General features: G+C 43.8%; 1 protein-coding gene across 2 annotated transcripts in view; it reads right to left on the bottom strand.

Moving 5' to 3' along the window:
* Positions 1-2,800: 2,800 nt before the first annotated feature.
* Positions 2,801-19,284, bottom strand: part of SPNS2 (SPNS lysolipid transporter 2, sphingosine-1-phosphate) — a 295,960-nt gene continuing 279,476 nt past the window's right edge. The window contains exons 12-13 of one of the 2 annotated variants that reach the window (XM_085649769.1): positions 10,784-10,830; positions 2,801-5,004 (exon numbers count right to left, since the gene is read on the bottom strand). In XM_085649769.1, coding sequence (XP_085505895.1) covers positions 10,788-10,830 — 43 coding nt within the window. In that variant the 3' untranslated portion in view covers positions 2,801-5,004; positions 10,784-10,787. The remainder of the gene's footprint in view (positions 5,005-10,783; positions 10,831-19,284) is intronic. The other variant, XM_085649770.1, reaches the window with a different exon arrangement.

Raw genomic sequence — 19,284 nt, 5'->3', positions numbered from 1 at the left:
GTAAATATATTTTTTGTCCTGTGGGTAGCAGCAATTGGAAATAAATAAATGGACCGTCAAATAGCTTTGAGAGCATAAATGTACGTCACCCACAAAGATAGCAGTTTGTGGAGGTGGACTTACAGAATAAATTATTAAAAATAATAATTCCTGAGTGGCAGAGATAGCTTTACCAAGCAACTGTGAATCTATGTCTAATTCCATACAGGCTGCATGGGGCTTGCGCCAGAGGGTGGATTTTGCAGCACTGCCCCTTCATTTAATGCCTGACTATTCATGAACTCTGTATCATGAAGCCCTTCACTTTACCCAAAATCATACATGCCTTCTGCTATGGACAACTAAATAGTTGAGTACTTTTAAAAACAGTTGTGTGTAGGGTTTTAGGGAAAAAATCTGTCTCTAAATCCAGTGATATTACATATGTTTGTTTCATATGTTGCGTGCGCACTGTTGCTAATTCGATTGACAGTGCTAGCTATCGGGGATGTTTCTATGTCATAGAAATGTTACTCAAAAACACTAAACTATCTAAAGCAATTTTTCCTACACTAGCTATATTTGAAAACCAAAGCCCAAAACGAGAGCTTCCAACAGAATTAATATCTGTGAGCTTTCACAGACTCCTGCCAGGCATTTACGATTCTGAGAAATCCACTTCAAACCTGTGAAGTCCTCAATCTTTGGGGGCGCGCACAGCCGGTAAGTTTCTGGGGGTGCCAGGGCCACAGAACGATAATTTTATCAGCCCCGAATTTATTTTATCTGAACTATTTATTTCTTCACATCAGAAGATTTCAGAGGACTGCCAAGTCTCTTTCTTTGAACGCTCATACTTGTTTTTTGTATAAAGTGGCCAATTGAGATTTTAAATAACTTTTTAATCATTTTAGCCCACTGGGTAACTCCAGAAATTTGAACTCTTGCGTCTTAGGCACAAGTGTTGATACACGACATATTTGAGCTTGGTGCAATACATGATAGAACCAACACTGTTACAGCTTGGATAAGCCTTCTTTCATGTTTTGATCAAAGTGAACAGAGACAAGATGGAATATTTGTGAAAAGTTTAGAAAATTATCTAAAAGAATTGTGTAAAGTATGCCTACTCTTGCAAAAGCAACGAGGCAAAAAACCTTTGTTCTAAATTTAGTGGAATTCAAAAGAGCATGCATGAAGTGTGTGCGTCAACATATGTCATGCATCTCTGTGGTCCAATGTTAAAGTTCTTGCCTACTAAGCCATAGGCGCTTCACAATACTTAATTGCGACAGATGTATTCAATAGGCCATGACGTTTGCAAAAAGCACATTGTCTACAACAACGCACTGTCATAAAAGATTTCTGATGTTAAAGAAGCTCCATTTTCAAGCTTATCCTCACACTTTCTGAATATCAGATCAAATTATTTATACCTGTTGTAAAATATAACTATTAGACTGCACGAAGAGGACAGCGATGCCTTCATCATTACTGGAGTGCATATGTGGCCGGGCTTAGACCTCGGGTTGTCTTAGAAATTGCTAGAGTAGCGCTAGGGAGACTGGAAGGACTAGATTGGATAATCAGCCAACATGAAGACATCCTTTTCCATCAGAAGTACATTAGCAGGTTGAAAGTACACATGACTGGATAAAGCTTCTCCTATCTGTCGCAATTTACATGGAATTCTTCTAGGAATACTTAACTAAACCACCAGTTAGAAAACACCATCATTTTTTTAGAGCGTAATGCCAATATAGAAACACTTTTGTTGGAAAAATGAGACGATCTTTAAGACTGAGTGAATTGAAAGAGTCTTCGACATGTGAGAATTGTTAGAAAGGTCCCAATGAAAAAAAAATTCTCACCATTTTTCTAACAAGCTGGTTAGAATGCATACTTGGTTTACCCCTTTCAAAATTAAACTGATTGCTAAATGTCTTATAAGCACCATATTTCTCAAAGAACACTTCTATGTATAATAATATATGCATTTGTTTTAAATAGTGCACAGTATATACTATTTGTACAGTCATAGAAAAATATGGTCCTGTAAATTTGGAGGAGAAATCCAGAGAATTGCTTTGGAAAAGCAACATCGGCCTGCGGTAAGACTAACAGAGTAGTAGTTTATGACCAGTGACGCAAGGTCAAGCAGCACAATTCACTTTCAGAAGTAGGCACTGTCCATATCACCAAAACAGCTATTGTTTGGTCATATGGAACACTTACCAGTGCCAAAAATCGGTAATTTGATCCAATCTGTGGGAACGGTGATAGACAAAAACGAAAAATTGCACTAACACATGAGAAGCCCCCAAACAAAATGAAAGACATTGATATGAAAACATAAGTGCCCCACAAATTGTTGCGATAGTTAATGGGTATTGAGAAACTGTTCTTTTTTGTATTTGAGTCTAGCACAAAATATTACCAAACTATCGCAATAGAGCATACAATGAAAGGAACTCTACGTAAGCCTGGAGACTGTGCAGACTTGTGCTCTCGGAGGCTGAACTTAGGCAGATGAACTGAGCAATAATTTTGTGGGGTGAGAATTATCTACGAAACATCATTTTTTCATCACAAATTTTCAAAGGCTTATGAAGTTATCACAGACAACTGACGTTAGCAGGTAGTACTAGGAATATTGGCCAGGGTGCAACAATAGCACATTATTTTGTGTTCTCAAGGCCCTTGTGTGACTTTCTCTCCCATACTCCATTCTGATAGACCCAGATTTAATCGTGTCCAAGTTGGTAACACAGAATCTATATCTTGGTCCACGACGTGAGACACACACTCTGTGTATCTCTGCTTTCTTTTTTTATAAATGTATTGCTGTGTCTTGTACTAGATATCTGTAGGGTTAACTCTTGCGCTACCTTTTGAATTGAGCCGAGCGTGCACTTCCACAAAGAAATTGTGATCCGCCACACTTCCAGTTTGCATAGTGAAACTTATAGGAAAGCAAGATGGTGGTCGACTTATCTTATACAGTTTAGAAATACCTTCTTAGCAGCGCAGTTTGCTGCAAGCCCGATCTGCCGGTATCTTACTCACATCAACTAAAACACTTTACAAAGATGCCTGAATCCATCTTCAATTTAACTGAATCACACAAATTGACGACCAGCAATGATATGTGAACAGTTATCCCGTTACCCGAAGATAGTGTCATGCTTTTTACAGCACCTAGCCATGATATGAATGCTAAAATCCAAAATTGATTTGTTTAGGAATTTTTCTCAGATACTGGCTCTCACCTTTTTTCAATCGCCATGCATCTAGTTTAAATTATACTTCTTATTTTTTCAATACTATTATGTGGAATTTTTAAAAACCTTGAACCGTGGCAGCTTTGGGCTTCTGACAGTGCCTGTCCCCATGTTTGAAATGGGATGGTCTCACGGGAGGTCTAGAGGACTAGTTGCACATATACGCGTTTGTTGACTGAGGCCTAATGTTGGTTGCTCATTTTGTTGCAAGACTATTTGAGGATCAACCCACCTCCAGGCGCTCTCACCCGCTCATGCAACTGCAGTCGTGCTCTTATTGAACTGTGACTCAACTCTCCTCTAAATGATCATCTTTAGGGAACGACAAAGGAGTGTTTTTGCCTTCGCCTATGAATGCAACCAGGCAACAGGCGATGGTCTGTCTGCTACTTTTCCCTATATTGTAACAATCAACCAATGCAACCAGCAAAATGTCCATTATGGTGTCAAACTTCAGAACTAGTCAGTCGTCCTCAGCCATTGCGATGAATGTTAAATTAAGAAATCTAGCAAAATACTATATCATACGCTCTCAGAGTATTCATCCTGTCCACAGTAGGTATGTCAGTAGGATAGAAAGTCAATATTAAATTGATAAATGGTGCATACCTTTGCCCTGACATTTTGTCTAAAAAAGTCTTTAGATTTAGATAAAAACTTCAAAGGCTGTCCAAAAAAAATTGGAAACCTGTTTGCGAATTTACTAATGCTAACCATAAAAAACACAAGGAGTAGTACTGAAATGAACGCAGGCTATGTGGTTCTTCCAGAATGTTACATGTTTGGTTTAAAAAAATGTAAACCAAAGACTGGCTGAAAATTACATCATAAAACACAAAAGCAAAAAATAATTCCTATTTGTCTTTTCTTTTTTTTTTTTTCACTGTTCACTCCAGTGGCTGCATAACTGATCAAGAAGAAAGTGAATATTTCTTTGTTCTCCCCAAACTGCAACCTGGAAAGCTGAGTTATAAAAAAAGATTGTCAAACGTTAGTTCTGTGAGCGCTCCTTACGGAGACAGTCGGAACTTGGTCTTTAGCACTGATTTTTTTTAAAAACCTGACTTTGAGACAAATGCTGTCCCACAAAGATATGTCTGGTGGAATCTTTTAAAACCATTCTTCATTTTTGTAGGATTTTGGATTCCATGGAATGTCCAGAACTTAAATAGCATTATATATGTATCTACAACTATGTATATAGATATCACTATATACAAATAACTAGATATAGAAGCATATCCAGCGACTTCAGTCAAGCCACAATACTTGTGTGTACATATGAAGAGTCCTCCTTGAGTTGTCAGCACTGAAAATTTGGCTTCGATGAAAGCCAGATGATATGTTTCGCAGGAATCTGTAGGATGCTTGTTGATGGCTGGAGATGACGGAACCGATAGGTTTTTCTGGGCCCGCTAGACCGTCTTCAGGTAGCATCATATTGGATATGTAATGACAGATGGGTTTCGAAGGCGACTATTCGTTGTCCATCAAAAACACCTTGGAAACAGTTTAATATTTTAGTGTCTTTAAAGCTGCTGTACTCTGGTCATCGCTCCAAGTCCATTCGCGCTTGTGTTTCATTTTGTATAGTAGTCTCTTTTGGAATGATTTTACTGATACCAAGTGAACTTCCAGGAACAAACAGATAATGTTTCTCTCCCATATGTCTCTTTTGTGTAATCCTGGATAATAACCAGCAATCTGCAGACTTCAGTCGATGTCCTCATCACTCAGATTACACCTGCGGATAGACAAGGAATACGATTGTGTCATTCTGTTAAGTACTAAGACTTGAAAAGGCATAAATGATCCTTAGACTTGATTATTAGTTTATAGTGTAATTCTTTCCACAGTGGTAACAACAATGATAGAATCCAAATTACAAAACAGTGGAATGCTTTTACTATTTAGCCTTTTGCTCTTTACATAATCAACTAGAGGTTTAAGTGCTGTCTGCTGGGGCTTGAAGGTGCCATGAGGCGCATAGCTCTTCCTGAAGATCATCAATTGTACTGTATGATATTTTAGTCGTATTAGTTCGACTAATACATGTGTGACCCAACACAGTGCATCCTGCACATATATACTGTGCCACTGGACCCTCCTGGGACCAGGTTTTATTTGAGACATGTACTTTGCTTGACAAATTTGGAGGCGCTTTGCTACTTTCCATGTTACATTTTTGGGGGAGAGGCATTCAGCATTGTTGAAAGATGAGGAACAGCCATTACAACACGGTTTTTACCACGCGTTAGTACATCGCATGCGTTACAACGTGTGGTAAAAACCACGCATACCATTACATCGCATGCGCTTTTACAACGCATGCGATGTAATGTGTAATGGCGACGGCGGTTATCCATGACGTTGTGAAGAAACTTAGGCTGTTTCCTCACAACGACGTGCACCAAGAAGGAAGGAGGAAGCAGACGGCGACGCTGGAGGGGAGAGAGGTAAGGGCGTTTGAGGTTGGGTTGGGGGTTAATTTTGAAGGGTTTAGGGTAGTGTAAAAGTAGTGTTCTAACATTTGTATGTTTTTTTAACGTGTTAGTGTGTTTTATTTGTAGTGTAGTGTAGTGTTGTAGTGTTTGTTTAGTGTAGTGTATTTGGGTTTAGGGTACTGTTGTAGTGATTTAGGTTTTAGGGTAGTGTAGTAGTGTTTGTTTAGTGATTTAGGTTTTAGGGTAGTGTAGTAGTGTTTGTGTAGTGTAGTATTTTAGGGTTTAGGGTAGTGTAGTGTTTTAGGGTTTAGGGTAGTGTGGTGTTTTAGGGTAGTGTTGCAGTGTTTGTGTAGTGTAGTGTTTTAGGGTTTAGGGTAGTGTTCTAGTGTTTGTGTAGTGCAGTGTTTTAGGGTTTAGTGTAGTGTAGTAGTGTTTGTGTAGTGTAGTGTTTTAGGGTTTAGGGTAGTGTAGTGTTTTAGTGTTTAGGGTAGTGTAGTAGTGTTTGTGTAGTGTAGAGTTTTAGGGTTTAGGGTAGAGTAGTAGTGTTTGTGTAGTGTAGTGTTTTAGGGTTTAGGGTAGTGTAGTGTTTTAGGATTTAGTGTAGTGTAGTAGTGTGTTTGTAGTGTTTTAGGGTAGTGTAGTAGTGTTTGTGTAGTGTTTTAGGGTTTAGGGGAGTGTAGTAGTGTTTGTGTAGTGTAGTGTTTTAGGGTTAAGGGTAGTGTAGTGTTTTAGGTTTTAGTGTAGTATAGTAGTGTTTGTGTAGTGTAGTGTTTTAGGTTTTAGTGTAGTATAGTAGTGTTTGTGTAGTGTAGTGTTTTAGGGTTTAGGGTAGTGTATGGGTGGGAGTGGTGTGGATAGTGTAGTGTGGTAGTGTTTTTGGATTAGGGGGAGTGTAGGGGTGGGAGTAGTGTGTTGTGTAGGGGTAAGGTTGTCACTTACCTTGCAAACTTTTAGTGCGAGTATTGCTTTACCACGCATGCCTTTGCGTTGTAATGGCATGAGTGGTAAAGGCATACTCGTGGTAAAAGTATGCGATGTAATGGCATGCGATGTCATTGACATTGCATAGTAATACCCGCGTTGTAATGGCACGCGTAGTATTACTATGCGATGTAATGACATACATCTATCAGAAGGTGCGAGGGCTTCGGTGCGCTCATGGCAGAGCGTGCAATGAAGAAAACACATGGGTGTGGCTTCAACGTATGGGTGGTGGTGCAAGGGCTGTTAAAGAGGGGCTGCACTGAAGTGTCAGAGCAGTGGCGGAGATCACTTATTAAAGCTCACGCACCATGCCACCTTTTCACTGTTTATGTTACTGTAATCAAAGTCCAATTTTAAGCTATAGGGTGCAAACCCGCTAAACACCAATAGGCTATAGCCTTATTAAACCAAATACCGTTAAAGGTACTTTTTCTTCCTCGTCCTCCGGTGCATTAACATTAAGAACAATGTACAGTGCTTAACAGTGGTGGCTCGAGCGTTGCCCCACTGTTAAGTTATTCTCATTTTATATTTCCTATTGCAGACAGTGGAGGAGCGGGGCTGGCCGGAGCAGGGGGAGGAGTGGTTTACACTCCCTAAGTGCTCATGACTGTTTGGCAGACTGTTTGTCTGGCCCTCTTGGGGAAGCCAAATAGTTGTGTGCACTGTGCATGTTCCCACCAGGCTGCATTAAACGGCCTGGTGAGGAACATTCGCAGGCTCCCTGTCAGTGGCGTAACACAGGCCCCTGCAGCCCCTGCAGTGCGGGGGCCCCCAAGCTCCAGGAGGCCTCCCCAGAACAGTTCTATGGCCAGAGAGCTCCCGATTTATTACGGAGGACGCCCCTCTACGGACCTTGCAGTGGGGCCCCCTTAAGTTTCGTTACGCAAATGTTCCCTGTCTCCATCTGAGCTGCGAACTACGGCACTCAGACCAATCATAATGCTGCATTTCAGCCTGGGTGCCCGTGTGCTTCCTGCTGCTGCACAGAAAGAAGGAAGATGATGAGGACGAGTACAGAGGAGAGGTGGTGGCCGGCCGTTCCAGGTAAGCCCTACTACTGTCCGATAGCAGCTGCTACTGCTGGTTAATTTGAGCAGTTGGGTTTTTCGGCGCTCGGCACTGTCACCTAATCGGTTTTCCGGTGCTCGGCACCGGCACTTAATTGTCAACACCACACTTATGACTCTCTGCCACATGCTGGCGCTGCTCACCTAATTTAGAGATGAGCAGAACAACAGTTCTATATGAATACAATATACAATAAAAATAAAATTATTCTTTCCTCCCCAGCCATTCCTTCAGCTTTAGGGACCTGGAATAATCTGAACTGTCGCATTAGCAGGCGAGAGAGAAGGTTAGTAGTGGTTTTGGTCAGGGCTGGACTAGCCCAATCAAATGAAATCAGGTGTTTGTTAAGCGCGACTACTCACCCGTAAGGGTTTCAAGGCGCTGCAGGGTGTGGGGGGGTCACAGGTTCCAGTCCATCAAGGTGGGGGTCTGTCGAAGAGCCAGGTTTTGAGGTTTCTTGCGAAGATGGGGAGCGATGTTATCTGTCTGAGGTGGAGCAGAAGGTCGTTCCAGGCTCTGGCCGCGAGGAAGAAGAAGGAGCGGCCTCCCGATCTGGTCTTTCTGGTGTGGGGGACTACGGCGTAGGAGAGCTGGGCTGATCGTAGGGTCCTTTGGGGTGCGTGGAATTTGAGTTGGCTATTCAGGTATGTTGGTCCGGTGTCGTGGAGGGCCTTGTGAGCGTGGGTTAGCATCTTGAAGGTGACTCTAGCTTCGATGGGAGCCAGTGGAGTGTGCGCAGGTGCTGGGAGATGTGGCAGTGTCTTGGCAGGTTGAAGACCAGTCTTGCGGCGGGGTTTTGGATGTTCTGTAGCTTGCGGGTGAGGGCGGGTCGGGCATCAGGTGTTTCCCTGAAAGGCTGGCAGGGTGGGAGCCAATTTTGTTATTGGGGCAGGGTTTGCAGCGGTGCTGCAATATCTGCCACAGTAACAAAGGAGCAAGGAAGCGTTTCCAGTCTCCCGGGGCCAGGTAGTGCTTCTTCAGGGAAGGGTCTGAGGAAATTGCCAGGGCTGCTTTGGGTGCTTAGTCCAGTCCTGGTGTTGGCATCGACATTGGCAGCGTTGACGAGGAAATAGGTGGTGCAAGTTGCAGTGGCCTCCCGGTCAGGGCCCTGGCACTCACTATTTTACGAAGTAAGCACTAACAATATATGTGTGGGGAACTTTGTAATAAACATGGATGGTTGTGGGTGAGTCTCCCAATGTCTTCGGGAACACATGCTTTGGGGGCGTATGAAAGGCGGGCCAGAGAATCTTCTAGATTTTAGGCCCAGAACTGAGAACGCACAGTTGCTGCATAATGGCCGGACCCGGCTTCTCACACCACATGGGTTGTCCATTCATGCGTATTCGTGGACCACAGCCCCCAAGCAGGCTTTATAAAGGGCTAAAGTTAATATGCAAATACATTTAAATTAGATTTTCAAATCTTCATAGTCTTGCTGGCAACCTTAGAGATTGCACATGATGACAAAGACAAATCTAGGTAGCCCTACTCTCAGGAAGGAAATCACTCCAAATAGAAGGCTCGAATGACGTTGTGCCCCGAGACAAATTCTTTGCTCTCCAGCAGATTGCTGGAGTACCTGCTATCTTTCGTGTTAAGTTGTAGATTAAGCGCCTAATAAACACATTTACCCACTTCAAAGGTTTACTGCTGTAATAATGTATAGTTTGTGCAGCTGAAAAATAATGTAAATGGCTTTCTATCCAAGACATAGGTGCTGGAAGTGGGGGTGCGGAGTGGTGCAGCACCCCCAAAAATAACCATGCTTTAGTTCAGAAGGTGAAGGAGCAATAAAAATGCCTTTAAAATGTGCCTTTATCTTGCCACATTTGCTGTATGTTCAACGACAGACTGTCTTCTGTCAGATTTCTGTTTATCTGGAAACTGGGTTTTATTTTTATTTCTCTGACTGCAGAGTGAGAGGATTTTGTAAAAGTCACTTATGTGACAATCCTGCAGGATAGAAAGGACAGGATTGCAGAAAGAGAACATATAGGATGTCTGTTTGGTCTAACACACATTTAACTACCTGCAAATGAACTGTACACATTTCTAAATATAACAGCAATTAGCGAATCACAAATGAAGCACATTTTTTGTAATTCTGAAGTGTGATGGAAACAAAGATTTTAATAGGATCAAAACAAATCAATACACTTTACTTGGTGATGCGCAAAGGATAAATGTCGCTGAAACCCGATTTCTACACATTACCTTTTTGGTGCTCTATAGTTTTACCAGTAAATGGCATGGGCCTGAAAATTTAGATGTAAATTATTGGGCATTTCAACAGAAACCGTGCTGTCTGTAAATGGCAATACACCACCGCACCAGTGCTCCAAAGTGCAACGCCGGCGCCATGCCACACCCACAACCAGTAGCGGTCCGTGGAGGGAGTTCCGTGGGGCGGTGAGGCGGGGCGGGGGAGGGGCAGGGTGGGGAAACGTAAACACAGGAATATGGATGAACGGAGGTAAGTACACATTTAAATAAATAAAACGAATTCCTTTGCGCGCGCTGCTTCGCAAAATGCGATGCAGCGCGCAACGAAATTCGTTTTATTTATTTAAATGTGTACTTACCTCCGTTCATCCATATTCCGGTGTTTACGTTTCCCCACCCTGCCCCCCCACCCCGCCCCGCCTCACCGCCCCACGGAACTCCCTCCACGGACCGCAACTGCCCACACCACTCTCCTGCTGAACGGTCACGGCACGTTTGCACATTTACGACACTTGTTCTAGGTGTGATTCTTGGATTTTCACAATCCCTCTGAATTCAGTGGTGTAACACTGATAACTGCACCCCCACTCTGAAATTTGTTCCTGCACCACTGATCCCAGAGTAGGTTCCGGACCCCAAAACACACTTCCTCTCGCCATGAGCACCCAGACTTAGAAAGACATTTCGGTAAAAGGATCCCATTTGCAGTCGGTTGGAATCCCTGACTCCACTCCTGAACACAGACAGGGGACTCATTAGCACAGTAATATTGTTTTTTTATGCTCACTGATTGCTTACCTTATCAGGCTTTCACAGCAGCTGGTGGCATCATTAGTTGAGTCACCCTAAAAATGCAAATGTCTAATTAGAGACGTCAGGGTGAAATGCATACCAAATATCCATGTGCCAAAAAGCTGTCATTTCACAAAGCTTGAATTCCTAAGCGGGTGCCTCTCTGGCAGGACTTGTTGAGAAGGTGCTTCATAACCACAGTACACCGCTCAACACCTGGAAGACTGGAAAGAGGCGCTAAGGAATCTCGGGACTCCACAAAGTATGTGTGTGAAAGGTGGCAAAGATGGAAAGGTCGGGGCTGCAGACAGAGGCCAGCCTTGCTGTCCTAGCACCTGCCAAAGGCTGTGCAGATTCAAGGTGTCTTCTGAGTACATTTCTCCAATTTAAAGCTGACACCTGAAAGAGGTGTGGTCTAAAATACAGCTTGTTCATTGTGGAACCAAGGTACTTTTTCTCTAACCCTGACTCACCCCCCATTTGACCAACTTGTGTGATCTTGGGCAAAAACATGTATTTCCCTCTGCTTTAAAATTCAACACCAGTAGTAGATGCTGTAAATCAAAGGGAGGGTATTTGCATTTAGTAGAAATCAGACTGTGAATATAACTTTCCCCCCGGCCACCTTGTTTAATTTTAACTCACGCTATGGACCTACTTAATGCTTAGATCAAGGCTTTCCAACATGCATCCAGGAGGGCCGATTTCATGCTCAGATCTAGCAGGATATCAACAAAGAATATATTTATATAGAATGAATCAGTTTGGAAAACCTGACCTAGTCAAAGATCTTGAAACCCTGGCATGGATCGAGCACTCATGGACCTACGTTGGGCACCCTTGGCTTGCAAGGTGCTCTCCTTTAAGCTGTCCTGTACATGTGCTCTTGTTCTCTTGTCCAAGGTCTGGCCTGAGAGCAGTGTATGACTTCATCTTTTGAACACCTCTATGGTCACAGTACCTGGGACGTGCTCCCAACCTGGCCCGAAGTTAAAGGGCTGCAGGTGGAAACCCACTGCACCACAAGTAAGTGGCTCAACTCAGCCTGCACCACCACTTTACCAAGGCTATTTTACCTCTTGATGGTGTAGGCAGGGTACAACGGATCTGAAATATCGACAGGTCACAATATTGTGACCATAATATTGAGGAACAAAATATCAAAAAGTAAGTTTGGATAAATTCACATATAGGTGCCTTGATTAAATAAATATATATATATATATATATATATATATACACACACACATTCAAGGCACGTAAGTAAAAATGGAGTTAAAAATAGTAAGACTGTACCTCCCTCTTTGCACTGACATGTTCGATATTTTGTTCCTCGATATTGTGGTCACCATATTGTGCCATGTCGATATTTCGGTTTCGATATTCCCTACTACGATCCGCCCGACGGTGCATGTGATGTTTACTGATGTACTCACAGCTAGATTGATGATGTCAGCCATGTAAATGAAGTGTAGTAGAACCTAACATTGTGAACTAAGGGTATGGCAGTCATGTAGACACTAAAGAGGTGACCACAAAACCCCCAGATTCACATCTCAGGCCCCAAACTTTCTTGTGATTTAATGAGAACTTTGTACTAATGTGTTAAAAATGTGTAGACTCCAGTGTGTAGACAGGAGGATCAGGACTAAGGCCACATTAGATCTTAATATATGTACAATGTGCACTAAAGACAAGTCTTCGGGTCTACCCGCAATCAGGGTTGGAGCAATTCCTTCCCTGTTGTAGAGCGAGACTGCACTAATAACCACAGGGCAACAACTTAGTATAACACAACATTTTAACAGAACAACTGATTACAACCCAAAGTCCCTGCCTCAGATTGAGGCCACGCTAGAGATGTTATACAAGTTTTCTGATATACGCAGTAAACAGGGTAACTGACCACTGCGTTCATTGCTTCTACTGGTACCATTCTATCCTTAATAAAGATGTGCATTCAAGACGCCACACAAAAAACTAAGCACCTTGAAAGTCCCAGCGCCTCTATTACAAGATAGAGGACTGCTGTTATTGTAGTACATTAGGGAATGTATGGGATTCACTCCAAATGCCCCGGGTATATCCGCTCCAATATCACTCGGGGCACAATATGAAATGGTTAATGACTATACTCTTGGAGTCACCTACATTAGGTGTCCTTGTCCCAAGGTCCTGAAGAAGCTGCCATTCCTACACAGGCAGTGAAACATGTCGACCCGTACATGTCCTATGGTTTTAATACGTACTACCCATAAAAGCCTAGCTGTGTTCTTGAGACATGCTCTTAGATAAGCAAACGTTTTTGCACCTTTCAAGTTGAGGACACACATGCACACAAAGCCACCTCCGTCATGTTGGCGAGAGCGGTAGCGCAGGGGGTCTACCACTCATTGCAAAGCATGAGCAAAATAGTGTGGAGAAAGTCACTGACTCCACCCTAATACAAGGCAGGCTCCTCCCACAAAGGGATAGCAGCAAAGAAAACACAGCAGCTCAGGATCTGTGTATCCCTTGGCTGCTCCTCTGAGGAGCCTCATTTACCACCAGACTTCCTGTCAGGAGCAGAAACAGGACTGCAGATACAAACATAGTAATGTACCCTTGGTTGCTCCTCTGAGGCGCCTTCTGCAGCATCACTCTTCCTCTTACGAGTAGAAACACGACTCTAGCATACACACATAACGGTGTACCTGTGGTTGCTTCTCCGAGGCAACTCCCTCACCGACAGTCTTCCTCTTAGGAGTAGAAACACGACTCTAGCATGCACACTTAACGGTGTACCTGTGGTTGCTTCTCCGAGGCAACTCCCTCACCGACACTCTTCCTCTTAGGAGTAGAAACTCGACTCGAGCATACACACATAGTGATGTGTCCTGGGTTCAGTTAACAACAGACCTTATAAACCGACAGTCTGGTAGCAACAATGTATTCACCCCACTGACGTCAGTTCCAGAGGCTAGCAATGCAAGCAACCATTACTGTCTAGGGTTCATAACATATTAGCAGGATTATTACTTAGCTCACACACCAACATTAGATATAATGTCAGCACCTGAAGTGATATATGAAAGATCAACATGCATACGGCAGCTCAAAGCACCACATCCCCACTCACTATTGAACCCTCTGCAGTTTCAGCCTCAAACACGTGTCTCAAACCTGAGCACAGAACTTGTAATCTATTTTATGACATAGCACACCAAGAAGTTGGACCTTGGTTACAGGGAACTGATGAAAATAAGGCACTTCACCTTGTCAGCGGGAGCGGCACAGCGAGAGGGGAGTTCAGCTCTGCCACGGTCATTTTCTTGATTCAGGCGATGGATGCACTATAGGTGATGTCTCTAAGAGAGTGCTGTTGAGGTCCCTCTTGAAGGTGGAGATTGATCTAATATGTACAGAAGGACATTCATAGAAAGAATGAGGTTGGAGGTCTTTCTATATCTGGCTGTGTCCACCTTGAGCAGGCCCAGGCTTCTTGGCGTTTTGTTTCTGGCAGACATCCGATGTTTTTGAGATAGATGTCTGAGCTTGATGGCGCGCATCACCTTGTAGGCAGCACATGTACTCTTATACGCCGCGCAATGCTCCAGCGGAAGCCTGTCTGCCGAGACGTCTCCTAGCTTCCTTTACGCTGCTACAATGGATCGACTCCGTGGACAGAGTGCTGAAATGGGCCTCTTCCCTGAAGCTGCAAAGTGCTTTACGTCAAACTGCGCCTTGGTTCCCCGGAGACACTGAGGGCTTGCTCCACCAGCCCCACCTAACATCAGCAATTTTACAAGAAATCATTGATTTTCCATACCAGGTTCACTTAAGAGTTTTACCTCGTGATCGTGTACATTTAGCGAAAGGCAAAATGGAGGAATGTCTCTGAAGGTCACGCGCGCCCAATTACAGAAAAAAACGCAGTATGGCGCATCCCAGCTCCACTGATTAGTCGTGACAAGCAGTGTCCAGGGCACCTCAAATAAGGGCTATTAGCGGCGTAATATTCCCAAATCCAGCAGCCTGTCACTTTCTATTTGATGCGCGACTAACTAAAGGGTCTCTGCCTAATGTGCGGTGTCCCTGGGCTGCTGCGTGTCAGTGAGAGTGTGCCCTCCCCCGAGGGAGCGCAGGGGAAGATCTCACTCTCCAGCAGGGGTGGGAGCTTTGTAAAGAGCTTTCAGAGCCCCAGGGGACCCCTGCAGTGTTTGCTGTCAGCCTCAGTCATGTCAGGAGGTCTAGGGGCTGCTTTTATTGTCCTAATATGATCAAAAGACGTGCATGCTGCGTGGAAACAGAAGCTCAGGCAAACATGTAAACTAGTTTCTGCAGAAAAACAGCCAATATTTATAGCACCTGGTCTTCAGTCCTGAAATCAGGCATAATTTCAATTTTCGGTTAAATGCCTGAGTCTTTTTTTTTTTTTATTGTATTTATTTTTATTTAATTGTATATATTTTATTAATTATTTAATTTAATTTTGTTTTTCCGGTATTGCTCTAAGGTTTTGGAAGTTATTACCGACACAACCTTTCTCTCTTTTAGAAAAGCTCCGACAACTCACCTTGGATGCCGAAAAAAAAGACTAACAATCCTTCCGCAGAGCTCTTTTGCTTCACTCCCTCTTGGTTAATCTTTCCCGTGCACTGGTTTTGTTTGTAAGATGCCAGCCCTGATACAGGCAAAGCTCCCTGATACCATGTGGTGCACTCTGCACTTATAAAACCGTGAAAAATAAATAAATGCGAACAATGCGTAATACAGCCCCTCGTCTCCATGTAGCTTCAATGTGCGTTCAAACTACAGCTGAAAAATTGAGTCGCAGGGATTAGGGATTGGCAAAATATTTTTCCCCATCGCAGTAAGTGAATGTGAAACAGCAGGTAATAATGCTGTTTCTTCAAACAAACATTTCCAGCAGGGGAGCCTTGATGTGGTGTCTGTAACTATAGGAGGCTGCGACTATCCTGGGGTAATTGGGGCATGCTGGGGTCACCACTGCCCATCCAGCACTAAAGGCAGTCTCCTAGCTCAGACCACTGGGCAAATACCTGAGTTGCAGAATGACCAGTCCAGTGTAGTCCAGCCCTGCAGGTGCCTTCCAGAAACACCTCTGTGCCCTTAACACTGATGTGCCCTCATTAAGACCCACAAAAGTGAAAAAGAAACTATTTCTAACACTTCGAGCTCCAGAGCACAAGGTGCTTAAGACCTCTAGGTCCTTTCTTGGAGTCGGTGATGTTCTAGACTGCAGTGTGGACGGGTTCAAATACCCTTTAACACAGGCCAGGAGGACTGTTGACCTTTCTATTGTGTTGTCAACGTGGACACTACACTGTTATGTCCAAGTCATAGTACATTTTTCAACATGGCTACAACAAGTGTTGACATGACGTGTACCCAATGAAAATCCTGAGGTGGTAACTTGGACACGTCTGCATCCTAACCTGGTATGCTCATCCCTAGATCACACCTGGGCCCTGGCAGTGGTGTGCGCTTGCCCAAGGACAAAGCACCCTCACCGCAGCCATACCAGGCCATGCACCAGATTATAAAAGGTTTGTGTGCGGGTGTGTGGCAGAGCGCCTTGCAAAACACCACGGAGGGATTGTGTTACTCCGTGCTCCGTGCTGGTGCTCAGCTGGTCACTGTACTCTTATAAGGCACTTGAAGGCACCCACCCTCACACATGTCTTCAAACACAACAACGAAAGATGAGACACAATTCCTGGTGCTCCCCTGACCTTGCCGAGACAATCTGGAAGGTTGCCTCCCGTCATCTTTTTGGATTCTCTCTGGATTTTCTTTCCTCGTCTACCAGTGCGGCCATCTTGAAGCAGAGCTGACTGATCCTGGAAATTAATCTTTTTCCACTGTATAAATTGGACAGCCTGCTGCGGATTCGAGCTCTTTGAGAACAGTTTAAGATAATTACCTCTCTGCTTCCTCCTGAGCAGGTAGCTGACTTGGTCTAGGCCTGTGACAGCTGGTTACGGACAGGTTTCAGAAGCTTTTCTATCAAACACTGGAACAGATGTCAGAGCCGGCGGCCATGTTAATTAGACTGCCGCAGTGGGACACGCCACAGAGCCCAGCTACAGGAGAAAAATGGCGCTGGTAACCCCCAACACTGCTGCAGAAATGGACATAATGAACAAGACAGAATCTGCATTACTGGTATAATTATACATGTCTGGTCCCAGTGACTGTGGCTACATAATGAGACAGAACAGATACTCGCGCCACGCCGACGTGTTCTCATAACCAGGAACTAGTCGGGCGTGCGAGTACCAGACTGCAGCGGCTGGTGAGGTCTTAGGTTTACGGTATTTTCCTCAATATGGAATCAACACTAAAATGTAGTGCTCTCCCACCCTGGCCTCGAATTCGTCACAGCCTATGAGGGTTGTGTTTTTTACTCGCGGTACCACACATTTTTAGGATGCTGTACGTGTGGGCACCAGTGATACCTCTTAGAGGTTGTGACCACCACCAAAAAAGTGTAGGTAGCCGTATCATTTTTTGGTCCTGAAGAATTGCCATTTAATACATTACAAGGCAAGAAACATGTTGACCCTCTGATCTTTTTAGCACATTTACTCACACACCTAAAGGTGAGATATGTGCGTATTATTTTGTTTTTAATCAGGATGGTGACCATGCTTTATTAAAATTGTTTGAAGTGGATCACCTACCCCTGTTTTATTTCACTTACCTCTCACCTCACATGCACCTACACCAACTATTAAAATTAACTCCCCCCGCACACCTCACTCATCGGCGTTGGAAATAAAGCTCTCCGATAGGAAGGCCCCATCTGGGTGCGTGATTGGGCATTGCACCGCCGGCCCGATAAGGAGCAAAGACCCGGTGATGAAGCAAGACACCCGCTTGTTGGGTGTGTGAGGGTCTTCTTTTCCAGAAGGAGTGACCTTCACTCCTGCTTATCTCATTATTTTCACAGTGTCACCCTGGTATCTTCTAGTGATTCTAACACACCTTGCGTCAATTTTAGGAACTGCATACCTCTTTGTTTTCACAGAACAGATACTGGCAGGTGAATTTTGAGGTCGTTGCATTACGAGTTAGTTAATTTCTGTTGTTGGGGTTAGGAGGCGGCATCTTTCAGTTGAAGAAGTGTTACATGTGAGTACCAAATCAAACCGAAAGTTAACTGGTGCTTGGCTGAGGCACCAACACAGCTCTCCTACTGACATCACCTGTGCTTCTGCTACCACTCACCACGCGCCGTTGCTTAAGGTCTTCACGGTGATAGGTACATAGGTTAAAGGTCCCTCTCTGACTAATACCAACAGGACTGTGGGAGAGAGGAAAGCAGCAGTTTCTCAGTGGCTGCTACATTCTCAGCTGCAGAGGAGGAATAAGGCTGCTAGGAGCTGTGACAGACCCCGAAGTCACAATTTGCCTTTGGGTGAAATTCCACTTCCAGACCCACAGAGGGTCAGGTTCACTCACAATGCTTGCTTGGTGTGATATGGGCTGGTATCCAAAAGTTTTCCATATCCTGCCAAGAAACACATAGTGCTGCCGTAAATAGCATATGAATGAAGGTTTTAACTTCGATCCTTATTCATATTGGGCGGGTGGGACACTCCGTTGACACATGGCAGATATTCCGCTCGACGTATTGCAAGGGCATTATAACTAGGACTCCCCGGTTTAGTGGTATTTTTTTTTTTTAACATTTCCATCTATATTTATCGATATTTCTTTTTGTGGGCCATCTTATTGGTGTTTATCCATATTTATTTTGTGTGTTAAGAACAAATCGAGTGATAAAATCCACATTTCTTTAACTGATAAACATGCAATCATACTTTGGTGCCTGTCGTGTTTTAGCAAATTAAGCAGCAAATATAGCAAAACACTGCTGCAACAGGTAAACATTAGCATTATATACAAATATATGTTAAAATAGGCCTGTAAATGAGGAAATGTCATCCTGTTTTTTAACTCCCCATGCAGTCTATGTTGGCCTGAAATTCATAATGGGCAGCAAGAAAAGTCACAATTGTCTGCATTTTTCCACTTTTAAAATAAAAACAGACAGTAAACATATTGTTTTCTGTCTGTATTTATCTGTAAGAATCAGTAAAAACTGAAAACAGGAAGCCCTAATTATAACCTATTGCATCTCATAAGATGGAGGACAGGGTATCCGTTACCCCATCCGCCGCACTTGGGATGGTTTTCCTCAGATACTGTAGTGTCTCACAATATGTGGTGATGTTGTGTCCAGCACCATTGCAGACTGAACCTGCCCAACACTTTTGCACATGCGTAAACGCCAGGTCAAGAACAAATTGTGTCACCTTCCAAAGTCCATCCGTGGTCATGAGCTTAAACTCCCCGAATTCTAAGTGCCAGAGTCCTCCTGAACTTACAGACCACGAGTCACAGACCCACAGGTCAGAGTTCATCTGCTGGCTGTCCTTTAGCATCTTTAGCTAAGGCATGGAAGGGGAGGGTTCCTGGTCATCAACACTGAGAGCACG

The sequence above is a fragment of the Triturus cristatus genome, chromosome 3_2, assembly GCF_964204655.1.
Source record: "Triturus cristatus chromosome 3_2, aTriCri1.1, whole genome shotgun sequence".
NCBI lineage: Eukaryota > Metazoa > Chordata > Amphibia > Caudata > Salamandridae > Triturus > Triturus cristatus.
The sequence above is the reverse complement of the archived record's forward strand: the minus strand, read 5'-3'. Positions and strand labels throughout refer to the sequence as shown.